General features: G+C 37.8%; 1 protein-coding gene across 1 annotated transcript in view; it reads left to right on the top strand.

The window, feature by feature from the left end:
• Positions 1-24,667, top strand: part of BEGAIN (brain enriched guanylate kinase associated) — a 146,011-nt gene that overhangs the window by 68,753 nt on the left and 52,591 nt on the right. Inside the window, exons 3-6 of the mRNA XM_062576534.1 lie at positions 2,065-2,154; positions 16,110-16,271; positions 17,908-17,964; positions 22,797-22,863. Of these exons, the coding sequence (XP_062432518.1) occupies positions 2,065-2,154; positions 16,110-16,271; positions 17,908-17,964; positions 22,797-22,863 (376 nt within the window). The remainder of the gene's footprint in view (positions 1-2,064; positions 2,155-16,109; positions 16,272-17,907; positions 17,965-22,796; positions 22,864-24,667) is intronic.

Here is a 24,667-nt window from a genome sequence, read left to right as displayed (position 1 = left end):
CATGGAAGAGAGCTGGTAAGGGATCTGAAAGCAGCACAGATTTCTCTCTGCTCAAATAATTTCTTTGCTCCAAGAACCTTACTTTATTTTGTGGGCATGAGAAGCCAGACAATGTTTTAATTTCATCTATTTCAAAATTTGTGAGTATTGCTATTTCATTAGAAAGCTACTGGAGAGGGCTTATCTGTGAACCAGTGAGACCTATGCAAAATGCACTGATTTGAACAAATCTCCATTGGTTTTGGAGAAACCTTTGGCTGAACTATCTGATTTTGTTCAAAATTAAGATTTCAAAGAGCTTGTCTTTGGGAGCAGTTTCTAATTTTGTGCCTAAAAAATATGTGGCTACAAAATGGAAGGCCAGACTGAGACCATTTTCAAATCTGTAATCTTACAGTGGACTGTTGTATTGTCATCAATAGGAGAATGAAAGTACAGAGTGAAGTATTACAGAATTGGTATGTGTTAAATAAATAGATACCTATCGATTATGGGGCTTACAGTTTGTTTGACAACATCAGGAAAGCTATGAGAGATACATGATCCAAAATACTACTGACAGCTCACTAAAGAACCAACAGTACTGAGGTACTACAGATTTCAGAGATTTGTCCTCACTGTGATTTTAAAGCTAATATTGCTGTAAATTAATATGATGAGAAGACCTAAACCTCAGGCCATGTATTATTTTGATGTCTTCGCTGAGTGTCTTCACACATTTAATACAACTCTGCCATGGAAGAAGTTAAAAGATAGTTGAAAGAGTCCTTAATTGTTCAACGGGTAACACAGCAGTACAACTAGAGTAGCGTAATAGAATTTACATAATGCTTTTCCTCAGAGTACCTTAAAGAGCATCATCTTGCTGTCTGTAGTTCTTGACATGAAGCTATTCCCAGGGCTAACTTACAGCAGTGCCAGGAGAATCAGCAGTGTTTTCCTTTTCTGTAGACGCTGGGATTTTCTGGTGGTCTCTGCAGTACAGCAATTGCTCCTGAAACAGGTCAGTGTGTGCAGAGACATGTTCACATAAACAACCTGAAGGTCACTACCTTGCAGTACCCACTAGTAATCAATGATGAATACTGAAAAGTAGGATTTTCTCCATGTAAAACAATCACTGACCATATGAAAGCTTATGCAAAAATTTTCGTTAGTATATGAAGGTATCTGAGTGAGGAAAAAATTGATCTTTTATTGTGTTTATCCTTGAGGGCATATTATGTTTCATTTCAGATATTGCAAATGAATGCAACAACATTGTGTGGGTTATTCTGTGCAGTCAAATCCTGTAATCCTTGCTGAGATTTTACTCAGGAAAAACTACCTTTGACTTTAGTGAGAATTTGCTTGAATAAGAACTGAAGAGTGTTTTGAATCTTATCAGTATTGCTTGATGTTAATGTTAGGCAACAGTTCTCATTGCTAATTTGCCTGTCTTGTTGGCCTTTCTCTTGGGCTCTGGATCTGCTTTTGCTGTGTGTTATTTGTGGCTTATATTGCTTGTTCAGATTGCTTCTCTTTGTGCTTTACATTTCCAACAAATATTTTGCAGCTATTGTTTTGCTGCTGGTAGATGTGCATGGAACCTGGTATGTGGAACTTGAACCTCAGCCCAGATTTAATTAAAACTATTAAACATGTTCTCATATGGTGCTCAGAAGGAATTTTGCTGGCCCTCTTCTGATGAAGCATAAATTCATTTGATCTGACGCTTTTACAGTGCAAAAATTTAAGAGCCTAATTTGCAAATCTTTAAAGCAAATGCTTCTCCAGTAAAACCAGTGGAGTAGCACCCATTTCCTGCCATGATATGATCAATCCTAAATACCTATTCTGACCTACAACAGATGTTATGCAAGAAAATCACTAAATGCGTGCACTGGAACACCACCTTGTTTTGTAGATTTAATACTGCATTAAAGTAAGATATTCTGAATTTTAATAATTATAAGTACCAAATTATGCCATAGGCTACTAATATGCAACAAATCTAGCTAGGTTACCACTCGGATGTCTTATGAGCCATACCTAGCCATGGTTTGTCCTCTATTCATGCTGCAGGGTACGAAATTCCTGGGTGCCAACCTGCCTATGGCAACCTAGAATTCTCCAGGGCAGGCTCGCAAAATCTTCACCTACCCTCTGGGACAGGTAACTAATAAGTGATGTTTTGTGAAGTTATGTTTTCATTCTAACTTTCTGATGTCTGTAAAAATGTTTCATTTCTTCATGTCAGTCTGCAGTCTCTCATCATTCAGTTGCGCTACATTTTCTGAACTGGGGGAATGACAACAGATCTGTTTATTATTGTACTCTAGATGCTTGCCTTGGCCAAGCCTGTAGTAATAATTATTAGCTTGTATAACAGCTGAAAGTTGTTTAAGAAGCTGCAGAATCCACAGCTTCCTACTATCAATTATTTTATTTTATTTTATTTTATTTTTCTGGTGGAGCAGTTCTTACAATGCAGATGCTTGTATTCTATTGTTGCTACCAGTTATTTGGGTGACTTGCCTACCTCTCTTAATTGTCGGTGTTTATATATTCTTCAGACTCTTTATTAGATTTACATTAATCCTCAGTCTTCTAAAATAAGGTTTTGTCACTGTTACAGAGATGGTTCAAGGATGGAGGAGTTATGACTGTTTCTAGTTTACATTCCTATGAAGCACATAGTATAAGTTTAACTAGTGACTCATTTTTCCATATTTTGCTTACAATTTCTTCTCCTTTACCCCTGAATTTACCGTTTGTTCTTTGTTGCTTGACCTTGTTACAAGTTACAGGTATGTAGAAGAAATATCATTCACTAATCCTTTAGTTTTCACTCAAATATGAAATATTGTAATATATTTCCAAGTAGGAAATTAGTTAGATAAAAATAATGACATAATAAGCTTTATAGTGCCTTATTTCAGTCTTTTGATTTTCTGTAAATAATGTTTGTGAATTTTCACCTTAAGAACATCATTGCTGTTAGAAAGACATAAGTAAAATTCTTTCAGTGTTTCTTGGCATGACATCTACTCTCTACAGAGTAAAAACACAACAATCTTTGAGAATTGATTTAAATTCCTGTTTTGCAGTCCCTGGGGCTCTGCACGTGCATTCTATTTTTACCTGGCTTTAGATAAGGCAGATATAAGAATAGCTTTGTTCTGGTGCTTGTCTTTGTTAAAGCCAGGAGGTAACCAGTAAACCCAAATATCAACAGTATTGTACATTTATTTATTTATTTATTTATTTCAAAATGCAAAACGTTTGACCCTAATTTCAATTTGATTGAATATTCGGAAGTCTTTTAGAATCAGAACAAATTTGCACAGCCATAGGGTAATCACTGAGTTTGATCATACATGTTGTTTTCAAAAGGATGCCTAGGAGGAAGTTCTGAGTCTGGAGAAGATATGTAGTAGCCTTTCGGTATGCATGTTTTAAAATAATCTCTCTTCTTACCATTGCTGCCCACTCATAGTCCTAATTTTCAAATAAAAATAAGCTTACTCTTACAGAGGAAAATAATACCATTTATCTCCAAGTAGTCCAGAACTTAAAGTGCACAAACCTAGGATTTTAGGTCAGGCAATTTATCTATTTCAGAAAATAAATGGACTGAGATTGAAAGATGATTCTCATTTTTCCCTCTACTTTTTAAAAGGCTCAAAAGGATCTATTTTTTAAAAAAATATATTTTAGTGTTTCCTGAATGCTTACTTTTTTCCATTTTGTTTATTGGTCCAAGTCTTATCCATAGCGATTCAACATACATAGATTTTTAAAAATACATCTGGAAACTTGTTTTTCAATTATATTTGAGAACATCAGCTTGCTGAAGGAAGCAAGAATAGTTGTTTGTGAAAGTGAAAGTCATTGAGTATGAGAATTGTCAGCGCGTACAAAATGAGGATAGATTTTATTTTATCCAGGTGAGTGCACCTTAATCCTAAAAAAACTAATCAGAAAACAACAAAAAACTCAGTTAAAAAAAAATAAGTTTCAATTCACTAAGAATGTTAAAGTGGTCCAATTAGAGGGCAAAAGATTGTAGGCTGTGTTTAGGCAATTCATATCTCAAGGCACGAGGAAGAAAACGAAGCTGCTTCATTGCTCTCCATGGTTCTTCAGGGTGGTACAACCCAAGGCTAGATGCAAGCAGGGGCTCCTGGGTCCCCTTCGACGAAGCACAACGCATACTGCTTTCCATGCTGGCACAAGCACCTCTTCAGACACCAGTTTACTACCTAATTTGGCCACAGCAGAGAGCTCCCTTATTTACTGACTTATTCCAAAAGCTACAGGAGAGCTAATGTCAAGGTGCTGGACTATTTATAGGGACTTTGATGGGGGAGAATCCTGTTCATTGTCCTTTGCTCTACATCCCCAAAGACAACAAAACAGAATCCTACGCTTAGCACAGAGTCCAGTTCAGCTGAGTGAGCAGGATAAAACAGACTTGACTGGTCTGATAAATCATGACATTAGGCTGGGAGAAAGGTTGTATGAAAGGATGGCAAAACATGCTAAGCAGTGGTGAACTTGCTAGAGGTGAACTTGTTTAGACTCTTGCAGAATAGGAGACTTCTCAGATAAGTAGTCCTAAAATAGTGTGATAGAATGTATAAAACAAGGTCAGGCTCAAAATAATCAGCTAAAAATGACAGAGGGCAATTTCTTTCTCTTTTTTGTTTTTTTTTCCCCTGTAATATCAGGTTGATCAAAGAGCTGAGGATCATTTATTGCAGTAGGAAAACTAAAAATACCTTGAAATATTCAGGCAAAATAAGTTCATTCAGGTAAAAGCCGGTGGTTCTCATAGTTCCCATTCAACACACCATACATGAGTCTGTGTGTAGTAACAGTTTCCCTCAGAATCTAAATTACATGTGCAGTGCTGAGAATTTGGGTGTGTCTAGGCTAAGGTATATTATTTAATCAGCTTTGCTGTTTGTATCTACCAATCAGTATCCTATTTTACTGCCTAAAAACCTTCCTAAAAGCCTGCAGGGTTCACTTCTGTGGCATGTTGCTTTAGTATTGTCACATAGCCACGTGTGATGGGTGAACTAAGTGATAAAAAACAGAGATTGCAATAGAATTGCACCAACAGCTACTAGAAATATCTGAGAGGTCATTACTATGTCTCCTTCTAGGCAAGGGTAGCGTTTTCTCCTAAATAGTAACTTAGTAATAACATTTGGTGAGCACTGACTTTTTTTTTTTTTTTTTTTTTTTTTAAGACAAGCACCTATGTATTCAAGTTAGGGATATAACATAACACAATCTTGTGGTATGACTTCCATCACAACAGAGGATCGGAATACAACTGTGACCAGAAATAATTAAAATGATAATTCAATAATTAATTTAGCATTGGCAATATACATCGTTTATAAAGGGGGAAAAAAAGCAGTGGCATCTGCAGTTCTTCCTCCCTCCAGGATCAAAATGAGTCCCCTGAGCCAGACAGAGATGAATCCTAAGTCAAAGGAAAGAGAAAAGGATTGGGAAAAGAAGGAAATAGCTAAGATGAGAACAGAGATGATAACCTCTGTCCATCAACTTACATCTGGACACTTTATACAAAATGAGATAGAGTCCAAATTCTTTTCCTGGTACTAAAGCTCATTTCTATACTACCTCCTCTCCCTCTCTTTCAACTTCAGAACTCTAAAAGAAATGGTAAGATATTTTTTAGTTTGCTTCTGGGCAGCGGGTTTCACCCATTCTCGTTATGAGTTATATTACGAATAAACAGCACAATCTAGAACAAATCACATTCCTGTTTCAGCACAGCTTGATTCAGATGAATCAGGAAAGCAAACAGATAAAAGCAAAAGCAAGAAAAGTTTAATAACATAATTAAAATAGAACTTTATAGACTTGTGAGCTGATGTGGCAGGCTAGCTTCAGTAATTTCCAGAGGGAGTGCTTATCCGTGACTACAAACCGAAGCAATCTAGAAGCTGGCCACTAGAAGCTGTAAAGAGAGCTGGTGCAACCAAAGAATGCTTGCTGAATTGCCTGGAGAGCTTTCTTTGGCTTCCAAGTCATAAATTAAAGTCCACCTCTAATTTTGCTACCTCCATTTCTCAATACTTCCTTTTTTTTTTCCTTCTTCTTTCTCATCACTGCTTAGCAGTCGGAATCCCTAGTGAGATGCCGTGCAGACTGCTAGGACTCTGCCAAACATTAAAAAGCAGTCAAAGTCTGTTCAACAGCTTCAGATCATTTTTGGTGTGAGACAGCCCCCTCCCGCCCCCAATAGCCTTTGGTATAGCAAGATGAAGTATTTGTTACAGTCAATCCTTTCTCCTGCCTTTCGTATCCTTTCATATCTTGCAAATTTGTAACTCACCATTTTTTCTAGCTAAAGGCTTTATGCAAACCTATCAGCTTCTGAATGCCAGAAAATATGGGCACTTACAGAGATGAGCCTGCTTCAAGAGCTATGTCAAGAGCAGAGTGTGGGGAGCAAACGATGTGAACATCCAGTCTCTTTTTGGAGGGCTCTTGGTAGCATCCTGGGAATGGTCAGCATGGCTATGTCTCCACTGTCTTGGACAAGTACTGGCTGGAGTTTGCCACACCAGAAGTTAATTCCCTTCTCTCACAGCTTCATCAGCTGACTCATTTCACAGGTTCTCCAGCATTGGGACAGTGAGGACAGTGTGGATTAGGGCATGAACATAAGCAGTGTTCTCTGTTACCATGAGAATATAAACGTACTCTTCCTACCTCTTGAGAATGACTCAGGAAACATGTATTCCTCCTGGAATTGCATGGGTTTTTTCTTCTCTTGCATTTTTTCCACCTATTCACCCTGGAAGAAGGAAGAGATTGTAACAGTTTCTGCTATTTCCACTGTTTCACACTACTTGAGTCACCTTTGATTTAGGCACTAATCTCACAGGTTTTCTCTGTGCACTGCCTTCATTTCTCACACACAACCAGCCTGGCTTCACTCGGGTGTTTAACCCTAAAAGTGTCTCAGAAGCAAAACTAGCAAACTTGTTAATAGGAAATGGAAATGCATTTTGAAGACTCCAGATCCAAATCAAGTCAACAGAAATATTAAATCAGTCCTTGAAGATCTGACTTCTCAGTCTCTGTGCAGCCATGTACTAAGCGTAGCGCTGGGCTAGGCAGAGCAGCTGCATGGGATACGCAGTGCATATCCTGATTTATAATTCTAAGTTCTTTCCTCTTCATGAACTGTTCTGCACCCTGGATTCCCTGGTGCTCTGCAGAATAAACTACTCCCTAGATGGAGGTCTGGATTCTCACTGTTCATTTTCATTTGCCCTTTACACTTTTCAGCACACTGGGGGAATCACAATTGCCTGGCAAAGAAACTTCATTTAAAATAACCAAAACACCTTCTGCATCTGTTTCTGAAAGTTGTAATTTTATTCATGGTGTTTCTATTCAATCCATTCAGAACCTTACATTATGGATGGTACCCTTACATAAAGACACTTTTTATGTCTTTATCATGAATATATTCCAAAAAGCTTACTTTGTTCCACTGACAACAATGTCATTCACGTATAACAACTCAGTGTTGACAGCTGGTCCTCTAAGGGTTTTTCTGCATGTCAATATGTAACTGAATTTTCATATCTTAATCTCCTCATATTACAGTTAATATTGAACGCTATTGTTGGATAGATAGGTCTTTGAGCTCCATATACTTGTTATAGAGGCCATCCCTGCTGCAGTCAAAGACTGTTAAGTCAATACAGACAAAATGTAGTGCATTTGTAATGTAATGATGTAATTTGCAGGCAAAATGTAGTGCAGTTTTATTTTTAATTAAAAGTTGCCTCTTTTCCACCTTTTATGAATAGGAAGTTCAGCAAAGTTTAGACATATTTACCGTATAATATCTCTTCCTTGGTCTGAATTTTTAATCGAGTGAAATATACAACAGTCAGGTACTCACATCCTGACTAAAGAAAAAGCTACCTTCCAAAATCTAGCAATATTTATGTTTCAAGGTGACTGCATCAGCTCTCCAAGTATCATAAATGGACCTTTATGCTTAGGATCTAGGATTTCAATTGCTAAGGAACTCCTTTTTTTCTCCCCACCTCCCTTCCAAGTTATTCTTTTATGTGTTCGAAAAACCATTTGTCTTCTCGGGTCTAAATTCTGCTAGAATGCCTGAAACCCAAGTAAAGGACTCTTTTACTTGTTTTATGTGTCCATCAGTCATCTGGAAACTATCTGAGCTCCAGATTTGGATCACCCACACATTTGTTCTGAAACATATGTACCGGCCTTCCCTCTCCCAACCCAAACCCAGCTCAGGTTGTTTATTTTGAAAATGAGTACTGGAAAGAAAATTCAAATGGTTTAATACTTGCAAATAAACTCCAAAAGCTATATATATATGAAGGAAAGATATGCATGCAATCTGACAGGCAAACTGTTCATCCTCTGAAGTTTCATACTCTGAGGTAACAAACTTCTTTGAAAGTAATGGAGAAATTCAGTGGATGTGCTGTAGTGGGGAAAAAAAAAACAAAAAACACCCCAAAAAACAGATCTTTGTTAAAATCTCCAGAAAAGATGAGCTGAATGAGGTGTGCATGAGTTGAAATTTATGGGAAAATCTCTGTTTTAGAACTTTGATGTATGCTTGCCTGGGCATTTTTTGGGGACCCAAATACAACAGCTGAATAAAGACCGGGAGCACTGCGATATGTGTACTGGTCTAGGTCTGAGCACCAGAAATTTCTTCTGTTTCCCTAATGAAATTAATTTCAAGTCCACATCTGAATTCTCGATATGGCAACATATCTGGATCTTGACTTGGTAGTTTGAACCCATCGCTTCAATCAGCTGGAGCATGTGCCAGGGTAGCCACAAAAACTATGGACAAGGAAGATAGTTTTAGCATTACCCTTTCGAAATTGTGACCCTGAACATGTAACAAGAAATAAAGCTTGATTACCACAGAAGTCCAATTGTTGTTTCATTAAAGATCTTTTCGTTAATCTAGAAATTACTTGTAAAATGCTTGCACTTCTTTTCTCAGCAATGACAAATCTCAAAAACATTGCTGGAGGCACGACTTCAACGACACAGCTCTCCTCTCCAAGCCATTGCTCCTGGGGTGCATTACAGGTAGGGAGGGCAGTGTCCCAACTCCTCCCCATCTGACTGCCATCGTCTCTTTACTGCTAGACTCAATCCAACGCTCAAAAGCTAAAGCAGGGATGTAGAGGTTTGCCAGATCCCCGAGCTGCACAAGCTGCCCGTTCCCTGAGGCCCACAGAAGCCTCGCACTGTCAGGCTTCCCCTTTCGCTCTCCTTCCCGGGAGCAAGTGCACAAACCTGAGCCCAGGCTCTCTCAGTCCCCACCTCCCACGCCACGCCACTGCTCCTGCTTTTCATCAGCAGTCTAAATCCTCAAGTCAAGGCCAGGGTCATAAGCAGTCTCTTGGCCCTTTCCAGAGTCCCCATCTCTCCTGCTCTATAGATTTCTTCACAGGCTTTTTCATCTGCAAGTGCCTATGCAGAGCTGACCTTTTCTGACTAGTCTCTAGATAAAAGCCAACAAGAAGAAAGAAAAAAAAATGCAGCTTTTTTTGTTATTTTCCAGAGTCTATTTTTTAAATTTCCATCAGTCTTCCCATATTCTCAATCCTATGACGCCCTTTTTAGGATATGACACAGGTGCTATGCAGATCTGATAAATACTTTTAAAGCATTTAGTGTCTCTATTTTGCAGGCCTCCACACAGTCTAAGCAGACAAGAAAGGGAATACTATTACCTCATCTTATACACAGCGTATTGAGTCAGGAAGAGCGGGAGTTATCTGACGAGACGTAGTTATCTGTGTCTGAGCTCCTTGACTAAATTCTCTTTGTAATTAATGGAAAGAAACGGGTACTTCCAGATTTGCGTCACTTCTTCTAAAAGTAGGCTTCTAAAATAGGTCAGATTAATCTCATCCTGATAGTGCATGTTTGTCACTACAGACTAGAAATAGGAGTTACAACTGACCAGCTAGGATTAACATTTGCATGTGGTCAGATCAGTCTCTCCCTAAGTCACTTGTCCAGAATAACAAAAGGCATTTTTGGCAGAGCCAGGAACAAGATTCAGAGCCCCAAACACCAGTCCAGGTTAGTTCCTGTTTACACATTCCTTTCCTCAAGGCAGGATATTTATCCACAAAACATAATTTCTTGGATATAGGATTTCACAGCTACATTAAAACTTCTGTTTCACTAGCAAGAAATGAGAACATTCAATAAGGGCTGTTAGTATGTTTGACATAGGTCGCTCCCATATCCTCATTTCGCATTCCTTTCATTGCTTATTTCTTTCCTTACATTGTTAATCATATTTTGTTTTACTTAGTCCTAGAGCTATGTGAAGAAAAGTAATCAGTACATTCAAGGAGAATTTCATTATCTCAAAAAATGCCAGTGCTCCAGTCCGAAACAACAACAAAGTCATCTGCAAAGGAAAGCCCTAGTGCGTCAGACAGATGTAAACGTGCTACAAAAGCACTTTAACCGCTCAGGTGTAGCTGTGGGGCTTCTGGGATACTCCTCTGTGGCTGCCCCATAGGCACTGACTCTCAGGGAGTAATAGCTCTTTTTTTCTGTGGGCTGTCTCAGGGTTATAAGTCCCAGAAAACCTCCAGCGTCTGGGCAGCTGAACAGCCCCTGCTTTGCAAACCAGCTTTCCTCCATCTTCAGGCCATCTGCCAGGCAGATGAGCTGGCAGGAGATCAGATAGGTAAAGTGAAAACCTGCTCATTTTCCAGCACACCTTCCTAAGAATAGAGCTGTCACCACACGGCATTTCAGCTTTGACTGAAACACTCCAGTGGAAATATGTTCACCTGGAGCTTTTCCAGCCAGCTCTACTGACGAATCCCGATGGACTGTTGCAGGTTGAGATAGGCACACATTGTCCGTCTTCGCTGTGCTCATCAGTTGTTGCACCTGACCCTATGACTGGGGCTGTGTGAGCAGCAACGACACTTGCTTGAAGTACATCTGGAGGAGAACATCTAGGAAAAAATATTTTGACTGCTCACCATCCTTTCTGAACAGAGGTCTACTGGAGAGAGAGGAGGGAAGCCAGGAACACAACCATCTCTTTCTTTTCAAGACTTGTACAAGCTAGTATGGTAAAATGCTAACACCAGGAAAATACCAGGAATATTTGGCAATACTTTATTTTCTCAGTTTTCTGTCCTGGTTTGTACTGTCTTCTCATCCTTTTCCTCTAAAATACACTGCTTCTCATTAAATGTAGAACCTGAATAGTGCTAACTCACAACTGATAATACCTTTCCTAAACAGCCTCTAAACTGTTGCTGAGGATCAGCTCCTACAACCAGATTCAATAGTGTGGCTTGGTGTCTCTTTGTAAGGGCATTGCCAAAGGGAGCAAGGCTTCAAAATCTCTGTCTGGGAGCATTTCTGAATTCAAATCTGGAAATTACTGGCAATGCTACAATGTTCATGGACACAAATTTTCATGTCAATGTATATTTTCATATACATTTTATAGTTTGGGGGTTTTATGATTGTAAACAGAGCTATATGATGAAAATAATACTTTGAAAAGTCTAAGACACATTTTTAACAACCTTCAAAGTGGTCTCCCTGGGGAGATTTTGTTTCACCAGTCTAAATATTTAAAATTGTGCTTACTGTCCTCATTTTTAGCGAAATACTTTAATGAAACAAAATGGATAATGGCTTGCAAACTGTGGGTTGTCACGGGAGCAGGGATTTAGAGATCATTAGAAAAAAATGGAGAACCACTCGTGCAAAAGGTCCTTTTCTACAGGATTTTGGAACCTATCCCGTAATTCCTCACTCACTCCAGGATGTCTATGCAATATAGGATTTACCTTTTCTAAGACATAGTACTACCAGATTTCCACATGCTATTTTCTATTTGCAATTATATCCTATCCTTTCTCCCAGCTGTACTTTTTCCATGGAATTATCATCTTCTTGGCTTTTAGCTATACAATGAATATGTATATAATAAAGAACCATGAGAGCCAGCTAGTCATGATGTTATGAGTTAAAATACATTGATCTACCACCATTAAAAAAATTTGTATGTGACAAGAAGAAACAAAATGCTGCTAGTTTGAGGAACTTACAGTTTTGGAGAAAAGGAAAATGCAAAATGGTTAACTTCATGAGTCTATATTTTGGCATTGTATTTTTTCCTTCTTCTCAACCTTGTCTAAATTACCATTACCGAGTTTACAGTGGTACATCTCAAAAATTGAAACATTACTTTGAAAAGAACAAAAAAAGTACCCAATAGAGTACAAGGAGAGAGAACTCAGGCATTGCATTATGTGATAACACTGGAAGCTAGCAGAGAGAAGGAAGATTTTTCACAGAAAGAACATCTATTTCATGATAAACTCAAGAAAAAGCTTATGAAATACCTTAGATTTGTATAAAACAAGTTTTGGGCCCCTGACTCTCATGTTTGAGGTATTAACGTTGACCCATTGTATGTAGCTCCTCTTTCTACCGCTTCTCTCGCTTGCCTTGCCCTTGTTTCTCAGGTGTTTGTTCATATATAACTGGAAGCAAGAGAAAACAATAGGCATTACTTGAGATCAGCAATATAACTAGACAAAGCTCAATTCATGCCCAAATCTACACTGTAGAAAACCTTGGGAACTGCCACCAGTGTTATAGCCATTGGTACCCATTCTACGGTTCCAGTTCCAGATTCAGGAAAATTTTTCTATTTGTGCCAATAGATGTGCTATCACAAGCATGAGTTTCATTGTGTCACTGCTTAAAATTAAATACCTTTTCAGAAAATTTCTTGACTCAAAAAAGATATAAGCAGGTGCTTAAGTGCTTTCCCCAACTGGGGCTTTTTTTTTCTCTCTTTCCCAGAGAAGTGGCTATAAATCTCCTGTCATTCAGCATATTTTTGTCAACGTGTGATTTCTTTGTTTCCAAAATTTTTAGCTTTCTGTCTGGTAACTTGTATTTTAATAATGATTGATTGTTATATACCTGCCACCCCATTGTATTTAAAATCAATAATTCCTCTTAGAACAGCCAGCCAGTTTTGGATCTACAAGATGAATCAATGCACACACTGAGAAAGAGTTCTGCTAGGTTTGGGAAGTTTTTTTCATTTTCTAAAAATGAGCATTTCAGGCTGCCATCCTATCTTTCTCACTTGGGCAGCAGTGAGCAGAAATAATGCTCTCTCACAGTATGGATTGCTAGTTTTTTCAGAATTATGGTTTGCTGAATGAGAATAACTTTACCCTGAAGCTGCCTAAATTATGCCTTATCCACCCTGGTTTTATTTTTTTAACAAAGTTAGAGCTATGATTTACTAATCAAAGCATTATATGAAAGAAGGCATCTATATATACTCCTTCAGTAAAGTTCATTACAATATGTGCTTGACTTTAATGAAATTAATAATCCCAGCCTGAAAGCAAAGAATTCAAGAATACAAACATTTCACAGTGAACTTCAAGAAGACAAAAGGCTGAGCTTGAATTTAAGTTTATCTTTTAGCATTTTGCTGAACCAGGGCCCTAGCTCAAGTTTCAGACTGCCAAAGCCTAACTCTTCGAAAGCAGTTCAGAGCTGAATCCCCAAGAACGCATGAGCGGCTCAGCCCAGCACCGCCTGCCGCCTAAGGAGCAATATTTACCCAGAACTGGAATTTTGAACCCCAGCTTCTTCCACGTAAACAAGCCTAGGCACACAAACTTATGCACAAGCATTTTCATTTGAGGCATCAGGTGCTTTCCTCCTGTTTACGTTTGGTAAAATTCAGACTCGAATTGAGAAGGTACCTAAACTGGGAAGCCAGAGTGAAAGATATAGCAGACTGTTATCTTCCCTCTATTTCCCCTTTTGTTAACCAGTCACTTAATATCACTGATTTAAAACATTCCTGGTGTTCCCATTATATATACTGTAGGTACTGCTGCTGCCCCTCAACTCTCCACAGGTCAAACTCTGCTTGTGGCCAAAATTCCCCAGTGCAGCAAGAGGGTGTAAACCTCCCCTGAGCAGACCTGGCACGCATGAACCACACTTGTCCAGCACAAAACATCAGCCTGCACATTTTTATTCAAAATCACAGCTTGAGGACCTGCTGTCTACTTTTTGTGAAGATCCTCATGGTTATATTTCCAAAACAGCTAAAGACTCAAGATCAAGTCCCTCTTCACTGTGAACAGTTTTGAAACCCTAACACCCCTTTTACTGGAGAAAATCCAGATTGCCTGGCTATAGGAAGGAAAACTGACCACTCTTCTTTCCTACATTGGGCACATACACAGCAAAAATGGGGCCAGAAGCAGAGCAAGTGAAAAGCAGTATGATGTGACAGTCTCATGATTCAGGACATGCAGAAATGAGCAACCTGGGTTCAGATGCTCATTTTCTTATGTAATGTTTTGGTTTTATTCATCAAGTGAAACATGAAAACTAAATGATTGTATTAACTGGAGCTGCATTTAATATCTGAATTAGAATACATTATTTTAAGAGAGTAAAACTACAAGTGTTAATCTAAGTATAACTGTAACCATGCAATATGCGTAATTGAAACAGAACACTGTGTTGGCAAAACATTAGACTGTTTCCTAGATCCAAGCTGCATAGATCAAGTCAGCAGCAATTGTAAAGCTTTTCCATTAACTCACTGAAGCTCCTATCACACTTTGTAGAGGAGAAGGCAGTCACACAAGCCAGCTCAGATAAACATTTCTTGAGGAACAGCATATTGTTCCCAACTCTCTTGTTTAATTATAGATCCAAAACATTATTCTACTGATGCTGACAGCACTACTGACTTAACATCAAAGGGAATCAGGATTTGCCTTTATTTTCTGAAATAGTATTTTTAGCATGTGTTTAAAAACAAGCAAGTTAATTCACAGTGCATCATGTGGTAGTCTTTTTGGCAGTCTACTCCAATTCTGCCAAGTCTCAGAGCTCCCTGCCGGCGCCAAGGGAACAGTTCAATCCCAGCAGTGGCTGCAGCGTCTGTACCCAATTACAGTCATGCCTAGAGATAACGGCTCCAACTGGAGCCACGTCCCGCAGTGCACTCAGCAAACGTATTATAAAAATGAAGAGCTTACGAACTAACTAGGCAAAGAGGAAAGATCTCCGTTATGCAGGTAGAGAATTGAGGCAACAGGAGACAGATTCACCTGAAGTCGTGCGGTCAGTCCTTGTAAAGCAGGGAATAGGTTCCTAGGATCCTCCTTTCAAATCCAGATGGACAATTTGAGGGCAGCTGGCACCTTACACTCCAGAATAAAACTTTTGCATGGATCTCTTTCGCTTTATGTTATCTTATTTCCTAACTAGACACACAACAACAAAGTGAAAAATCTCCTCTCTGTCTCCAAATATCTCAAGAAAAAAGTATAAATGAAGCTGACTTACAAGCAAGGTGTAAGTCTTTTATTAACAAAAGTACTGTGAAAAATTAGGGTCACACCTATGTCTAGGAAGCCTTTGCTCCAAACTAAGTAGCAAAATGGAAAAAGCCATTACCTGAAAATTATAATAATAGTAATAATAAATAATTATTAAAATTACCATTCTTTAGAGGAAATACTGAATAACAATACTAGCAGCTCTCTGGCTATGGATTAGGGTACCAATTTGAAAAACAACACATTCTCTTTTCTCTGAAAAATGCATTACAACCTGGAGTACTGGCAAGGAACTGTTTTGTACAATTTATTTACAGTCACTGCTCTATAAATATCTTTGATTTCAGTCACAGTATTTTTAGGTAATTCTAAATGAAAAGGGCTATGTGAAATGAAACTCTAAACTGTATTCTGTTTTTATTGAGGATTCTTCCACAAAATATTCCATTATGGCTAATGAGATATTAGCAATGAATGTGCTAGAAAGCACAGATGGGGAAATAGTCAGCTACCTAAATCAGAAGATTTGTAAAGTGCAATAAACAAATTATTAAATACATTTCTGTGGCTTAATGCCAATCTGTACTGCAGGGAATTGGTCAAACAGTGGATCATTAAAAGCTTTTCTGGAGCAGCTAAATTCTACAATTGTGCTCTTTGTTTTTTTAGTACCTTGCAAGAACAGAAGGGGGAATTACGAAAGCGTCTATCATACACCACCCATAAACTGGAAATGCTTGAAACGGAATTTGATTCTACACGTCAGTATCTTGAAATAGAATTGAGACGTGCTCAGGAGGAACTTGAAAAAGTAACTGAAAAATTGAGAAGGTTAGTAACTAACTACCTTTTTTGAAACAAACAGAATTATTAAGAATTTCAACTGGCTGTGTTAAATCCATGTATCTAAGCAAAACGCAAACTTATATTCTCAAATATACATTATTTACTGTTTATTAATTACACAATATGTTTACATACTGAACATATATTTCATTTCTCTGAATATATACTACATATCAAATACAAAGTTATTTACATGTGATACACAACGTCTGTACTGAAAGTTAATACCCAATTAAAAGTATATGTATGGGTACATATAGGACGTTGTTGAATATGTAAACATATTTGTGGGATATGCTATGTTGTGTTATGCATACAAAAATTATAAACACATTGCACATATGTATAGAGGTATATATAAATGTATTTAATGAGTTTGACTACACACTTTCAGTTTTTACCATCCATTGCACTGACACAAGGGAATAGAACTTGGCCTTCCCTTTTCTCAAAGCTGAGACTTCATGTTCAATATATACAATATTATGGCATTTCACCTTACGCTGTAGCAAATCATTCAGGGCTTTGTCCCAGGTAGAATGCAACGATACTGAAAACTTATTGTATAAAATTATTGAAGCTGTGGTACAGAGCTATTGTAAATCACAAGCCCTAAATACAATAAGCATGCACCCCTGGCCTTTATGTCGCTGACTAAAACGGAGTGTAATCTAGCTTTAAATTTACGAATGCTTCTTAACATCCCTTCTTTTATTTGTTTGCAAAACTTCTGAATCTACGGTAATCTATTTATTCAAGAATGTATTTGCATTTCTTGCGAGGACATTCCTAAATTCATATGGATAATTAAACTCATATAGATAATTATATGGACAATTTGGTCTATTTCACAGAATGAGCCAAAACAAAATTCAAAAGGAAACATTCCAGGGCTATACCCAAAGAATTTGTTTTTTCAGTTTTCACAGAGGACAAAAATCAAACCAAAACGAAACCAGAAACAACCAACAAATTGTGTCAACTAAACTATTTTGTTCAATTTTTTAAAATCAGATAGGCTTTAAATCTCAAATTAGAGATTTGTCCCAGTCTGGGGGCTTATAACTTCCATGCTTCCCTACCTGAAAAGCCTTCTTAAACCAAGACCAAACTGGGTGTCATGATGATTTTGAAATGTGCACACATCTATCAAGAGCAGCCCAAATGCTGTCCATGATATTTTTCTTAGCAACAATACAATTTTTTCCTATCACTTCATTAAGAGTAGCTCAAGTTACTAAAGGTAACCTTAATCTTTAGATGATTTTCTTCCAATATATTACTGCTTTAACAACAGGGAACACTAGTACTTTTTTCTCCTGAAACATTATTTCAGGCACAGTTGTCGTAAATCCTGTCACATTTATCTGGGGTTGGCCATCCCACTCCTGCTAAAACAAAAGGGCAAATATAGTCTCTGTTAAAGTCACTAAGAAGCCTCCTATCAACTTCATTGAACACTGATTTAAGCATCCTTCAAAATCAGACAAGAAAGTGTTTTGCTCCTGGCAAAGTCAAATACCTGTAGAGAGTCACTAAACATCAGGTCGGTGGAACTGACTTTCTGCTTGAACGTTTTTTCATATTCTGAAGAAAATTTATATTAAAAATTTTGTTTTAGGCAGGTGATTACTCCCCTGAAGACATCTTATACTGGAATTCCAAAATGTTTTACGAGGTGGGCTTTAAAAATGTTTCTATTGAGACTAGCAAGGTATACTGCAAGTGGAACTAGATTTCTCAGTCTGGTAAAAGATAATGTCTGAAACAAAACTGTCATCCAAAAGAGTGTCAGCAACATGTCACAGGGAAAAATGAGTGTGAGAAAACAGGGAACTATAATTAGTTTCAATAATGTGTCTGCTGTCTTATTCAGTTCACAGGGAGAGAAATTCAACCCCCCGTAATAAACGAGCCCAACGCAACATGATGCCACTCATGTACTAGAGAACGTTTCTATTATTAAACTTGCACCACCTTTGAGTGCAGAATTTTTCTGAGAGCCTGAATAGCCGTTCTTTTCTGTTCCTTTCTGAGAGCCTTTACCTTGCCAGTTTACCCACACTTAGCTGCGTTGCTGACAGGCCTCCCCTCTCTTCCTCAGATGGAGGGGGTCATTTACACAGCTGAATGGCCAAGTTCTCCATCTCTCTACATGCGTTAAGAAGTGTTCTTCTCAAGACTTTTTCTGGCATCAGTGGGAACAAGAGCTAGTCAGCGATGAGTAGTTTTGAAATTATTGTTGTCTGTAAAGCACAGGTTTGGCTTTGAAAGATGACTGAGAAGACGTTGGAGATTTCACCTCACAGTGAACTCCCACCAAATGTGATCAGGTAGGGGTTTTTTACGTTAAAATTTAAAAAAATCAAATACCAATCCTGGAACCAAAACCAGACTCCAAAGGTCATTCTGGCCTTTCTTCTCCTTACACGTGACTCTTGCATCTGAGCAGTGATAATATTTGAACTAGTCAAATTAAGTCTAGGCTTATACATCTTCAACCACAGTACTTTGAGACTGTACCCTGGGTAACAGCTGTGGAGGGTCTCCCTTCCTAGTTTTTACCAGAGACTAGAATTATTCTAATACACAAAGAATACTCCTGTAGAAGCATATATTTAGCATTGAGCTTAGCCCACATGTATAATTGCTTCACCAAAAGCACGACATATCATGGACAGAAGGGATTTCCTGAACAGGATCTTATAGTTGTGTTAGCTTTGGAATAAATAAAGAAAAATTCTCTTGTTTCTCTAAGAAAGTCAGTGTAACTTTTGATAACAGCCAGGGTAAAGGTTTTTTGAACAATAAGTTACGATTTTAACAGTCATTCTTCAAAGCTAAACTGCAGCCTGGGTGAAATTTCCTTCTTTGCAGAAGGTCAGCCTAAGGCTCATGTTTTACTTTAGATATATAACATGGCCTTAAGAGGTCTTGAAAGACTTTGTCCAGATTTTCTCTTTTGTGATGAACTGGAGTGTGTTGTCTGCAGAGTCAGAGCACAGATACCTAATGTTAAAAATGGTCAGAATACTTTTTGTTACAGCCTGATTTAACAAACATGTGAACATTTGTTTAACGCATGTATACATATTTAGCTGGAGGCACATGGGTATCATCTAATAATTTGAATTTACTAACAGAAAAAGTCATCAAAAATAATAATAAATCATCCACTCAAATAAAATGAGCTTATTCTTAAAGCAATTTCACATGATAATGAAGCTTACCTATTCTTCAATTTGTTTACAAAGAAGCCATCTGATTGCGTAGTTCTGCAAGTAGGCTTAAGTCGTCATCTGTTTATTTGGTCTTTTTGATTAGAATAATTTTCCCTACTCCCCCTTTAGTTTACTGCACTGCCCAAAGATTATATCTTGATTATCCAGTTGTTCTTTTATCCCTTTCACAGCTTTTTGCATATATTTTTGGGTCCATTTCTCTCCTTGCCATCCCCACTTGCTGACACTTCTTTCGGCACAGTGAATTTCCAAGTTGGGTTTTGTGTGTATATGTGCATGTGTGTGTTTCTGTATGTGTATGTATGCTTGTGTTTATTTTGACTACCTTTGCATACTGTTCTCAATAGAAACACTTTTTGAAGCTCAGTTTCCTATGTACTGTGGATTTTTTGTTCAGATTTGCTGTTTGGATTTGACTGGATCTGACTGGGAGGCAGTCTTTTTTCTATTGTAAAACAAAGGTTTTTGAGAACTAGAGTTTTGGGGCTACTTTCTGCTAAACATACCCAGAAAAAAAAATTCATGACAAAAAAATAAGAGAAGTTATAAGAAAAAAAGCTGATAGTGGTAACCTTTGGCAAAAACCCTCTACCATCTTTAGCATGGAAATTTCGACAGCCAGGAGCAATTATATTAATGGGAAACCATCATCCATTCACTGATATCAAGAGAAAAACAAGGTCTGCAGAAGCTGAGGAGCAAAAGCAGTGATGTATTTCCACCCTCATAAGCCAGATATCCTGGTAGCAGTTACTGCTGGTTTAGTTTATAGTTTTAAAGATAGGGAAAGGGAACCTTCATTAGCTCCCATGAGCTCTCCATGTGCTGTGGAGCTCCCATGAGATCTCCAGATCTGTGCTGTGGAACAGACTGGTGTATAGAGAGGTCTGAGCGAGAAAAGCCTGTAACCAATAAAATTTTCCAGTGACAGGAATTTGCGCAGATACCTTAAAACCCATGCAAACTTTAGGAGATTGTGAATGCTAGTTTACATGAGTTTAAAAAGCAACTGAAATTAAAAAAATAGCTGAAGGAAAGTCTATTCAGACCTACCAGATGTAAAAGAAAGACATCATCTCTGGTTGAGCCACAAGCTGCTGGAGGCTGGGAGAATGCTTCAGCATAGTACTGGTGTTCTGTTTTGTTTTACCAAAAAAACTGGGACACAGATGGCTGAGAGACTGGTTTACCTCTGATCTAAACCATCAGGCACAATCTTGTTTTCATAAATCCTTTTTGCCTGCACCACGGTACACAGCCTTATCAGCACAACTTAAGTATGTTACTGCAGTGAAGCTGTTTACAAGCAAAGCCAGTTTAAACCTACTTGCTTACACTAGCTTGCCAAGACTGTCTCTGCCTTCTTCTTTGCCATGAAAAACTGGGTGTAGGGTACTCTGAAATCTCTCTTTGTTGTGTTGACTCTGACTAAAAACCTGGGAAAATCCCAAGCATATTTAGAGCTGCACAAATAAGTATCTATATTCAGGTTTATTAGGAAATGCTGCATCTAATAGGAACATGGACAACACAGAGATCTGGAAGCTTCAATCAATCCTTAAGTCACCAGGACACTTAATCAATGGTATTATGAGAATGACTAAGCTGCAGGTTAGTACAAGTCACTAGCCAGTTTGGGTCATCACCTTAGCAAGCACTGTTTACCACAGATCCTGCTTATAGGGTGAAAATCTCTGTTCAGCAGGTCTATAAAGTATATACAACCCTGAGGCTTCCCTTAGGCTCTCAATATGAAATAACTAGTTGGAGTTTGGGCTGCTGACTGGAGAGCTTCATCCTTGGGGATGTCATTTATGCCAACAAATCAGCTGTTCTGGGCACAGGCTTTTCCTCTCAGGTACGTACGGCCAATGTAAAGCACCCAGCTGCTATTCTTTGCATACTGGGAGCCCCAAAAGGGAGTCTTCATAGCTCACAAGGGGGACCATGAGCCACTGGCCTGTCCCTGAACAGCAAATTTTGATCATTTAACTGCAAAGAAAATCTCCAGGGTGACACAAGCTGCAAGAGATATCTAAACCATTAAGTCTCTTCATTACAAGGAAGAGATGGTCTGGACCTCTTTCTTTGTAATCATGACACAGTTTGAATGCATGTCTTAATTCTAATTTCAACAGTGCTCCAAACCATAAAATAACTCAAAGGGAATTCCTTAATCCTACTTACTCCCTATCCATCCCCTCCACTACATATCCAAGATTCAGAATTCTCAGCTGAAGAAACTTTCTGCTAAATAAATTTGTATTATCTAGCACATTACCTAAAATCAACTCTTCGCATATTTCAACCTATTGACTTAAGATTCCCAGTGCAAACATTTAGATGCATTTGGACAAACTTTTTACACCTGAGCATCTAACTTTTGACTTGCATTTATTATACATCCTGCTGGGCTGATAGGTACAAGCAAGAACAACAAGCTACTCTCCTTACTATACATGAAAAGAAAAGCACAACTACTACTGAAATAGAGATATTTTTCCCACAGACTGCACAGCTTATCCATTGTAATTCTGAGGTTACCACCTAAGGAACCTAAAGGTGTAGAGATCAAAACTTTCTTTGGTGTATTGCTCTGGAATAATCAGGGAAGTTTCATTTTCTGAGTCTCTTCAATCCCTCAATGCTAATAAAAACAAATACTCATCATTTTCAGGCTAAACTTTTTGGAGACATCCAGACTTGTTTGTTGAAGGAGAAGGATGGATTCAACTCTTGAGAACAGGGAATTTTTATCTAAAGAAGGAATATTACTTTGAAGGCATACTTTGAATAACTTTGGAGTCACATGGTGATGCCCGTGTATTGCTATTGCTGCAGTTACTAGGTTTCTGCTGCATTTTTACTTATTAAGAGAACTGAGTAAAAACCTTTCTGTAGTTTCTAACTGTACAGGTCAAACTTCCCCTCTGAACATTATTCCGGAACCTGATGCAAAGCTACAATCCCTTTGTGCAAGTTCCCATGCTGCGGTGCATATCTGCACACAGATGCAAGGGAATGGCATGTGTATTTTCCCTTCCTGAAGGTATTTGCCCCAAAATACAGTAAGTAAATATGACAAAGAAGTCTGCTTAGGAAGGAGATGGTAATTACATTTCAAAGGGAACTGCTAACTGGCAACAAGAGTGATAAGAAAATAGATTTCAATTAGTGCAAACCAAGGCTTTGTACTGATGTGAGAACTACAGGCAAAAACAACATAAAGAACAATGCATTAAATTACATGATATCATCTTTGTTTTAGGATACAAAACAATTACCTAGCCTTACAAAGAATTAATCAGGATCTGGAAGATAAACTTTACAGGATGGTAAGTTACCATAACTGAACTCTTTTACTTTAATATTAAATGTGTTTTTGTAGTTCCTGAGTTCTAGGACAAACAGTTATGTAGCTGGCATGAAAAACTCAAGCTGCAAACACAATATGCTTAAAAATATGCATAAAAATGCTTAAAAAATATGACATTATGATTATCATGATCTAGAGCCCAAACTGTGCATGAGGGCATAACTTCATTAAATTCAATGGAGATTGTGTTGGCTGACCTGGCTGAATAATCCTATCCTTAAAATAATTCTACTTAATTTTTTTTAATAACTTCATGGGTTCTAGATATTTATGTTTTCATTAAGTAACAAGCTCAAATAAGGAAATCTAAGATTTTCTCATGCTTCTTAGATACTTTCACTTAGCTTTTATTAAGTAATTCAATAGAGCTTGGATAGTCTGACTTTTCATATGGTGTCATAACTATCAATTTCAGTGTATTAATTTCTGATCTGCATGGGTCTGTAACTGCAATATCAATGTCACAGACCAATTAGTAACTGGGCAAGGAAATCACTGCACCATTTATGGGCTCCATATGGAGGCAGGTTATTACAAGACCTAGCAACACCTGTTCAAAATGGTTTGAAGATGTTAAAAAGAAGCGGCAATGTCTTTAATGTTCTGGCTCATTATTAACGCTGTTTCGACATCCTATCCACATTTAGGAGAAATTTTACAAAGAAATGTAGCTGTAATGTCTAAAGAAGAGTAAAGAATAACAATTGTGAACTTCCAAAGATCCTCAGGTCATGAGCACATCCTGAGATGTTTCCTCCTCACTTGGATCAGTTCAGTTATCCATTTCCTACTCTTCTTCCTACCCAGCCCATATGTAGCTTGTCCATAGCAAGTGCAGTGCACAAACGCAGACACACAGTTTATGAGCACAGTTATAGTCTTGACAGATATTTTAGATGACGCTAGCATAAGTCTATGTTTTACAGAAAGTCTAGTATGTAACATTTGCATGGATGGGCATCTTGGAATGAGGAGAACAGATTACGGGGCTTTGAGAGCCATATGTAAAATATGACAATGTAATGGAGAGGCATCAACCTTTGCTAAGAAATTGAAAAAGAAAAAGTATCATTCTTATCTCAGGAGTCTATTCAAATAACTCACAACAAATAAAGTACTCACGCTTTTGCAGTCTGCTAGCTAGGGCAAAGTTACAACTGGGTTATAGCTGATATTCGTTTTTAAATATACATATAAACATTATAAAAACATAAATAACATTTGATCTCATGTTTTTTTCCCTTCACTCTTCCTTTATCGTATTTTTTTTATACCTAAGTCACTTGGGGATTTTATCTTCAACTATGTGAAGATAGCCTAATATTTTTCATGTGTACTACAAAAGTAGAATAAATCAGAGGTATTCTGGATGGTAAGTGAAATAAAAAGATTAGAAACACAGAAAGAGGGACTCTATAAATCTACGCATTTTATCAGGTATTTCATATCAAAGCAAAGAGTTTTTAAACTAATGTTTCAGCATCCACTTAAAACCTCAAGCAAATATTTCAGGGCACAACACAGGAAGAAGAAAGACGGGTTCCACAGAGCACTGTACCTTTCTTTATCCCACTAACATGTCAGCCATTGAAAATAGCTTTAGAGGCTTGAAGACAATTGTCCAGGCTCTATACACCATTTAATTCCAGAGTATTTTGCGTTTTGAAACACTGAAAATGAAAGTCGGATGGAAACAGTATTAAAAAAAAAAAAAAAAAAAAAACGGATGGGGAAAATAGTGCCATATTTGGTTTGGATAAGCT

The sequence above is a fragment of the Rhea pennata genome, chromosome 5, assembly GCF_028389875.1.
Source record: "Rhea pennata isolate bPtePen1 chromosome 5, bPtePen1.pri, whole genome shotgun sequence".
Lineage (NCBI taxonomy): Eukaryota > Metazoa > Chordata > Aves > Rheiformes > Rheidae > Rhea > Rhea pennata.
This window is presented reverse-complemented; position numbering and strand designations above follow the sequence as displayed.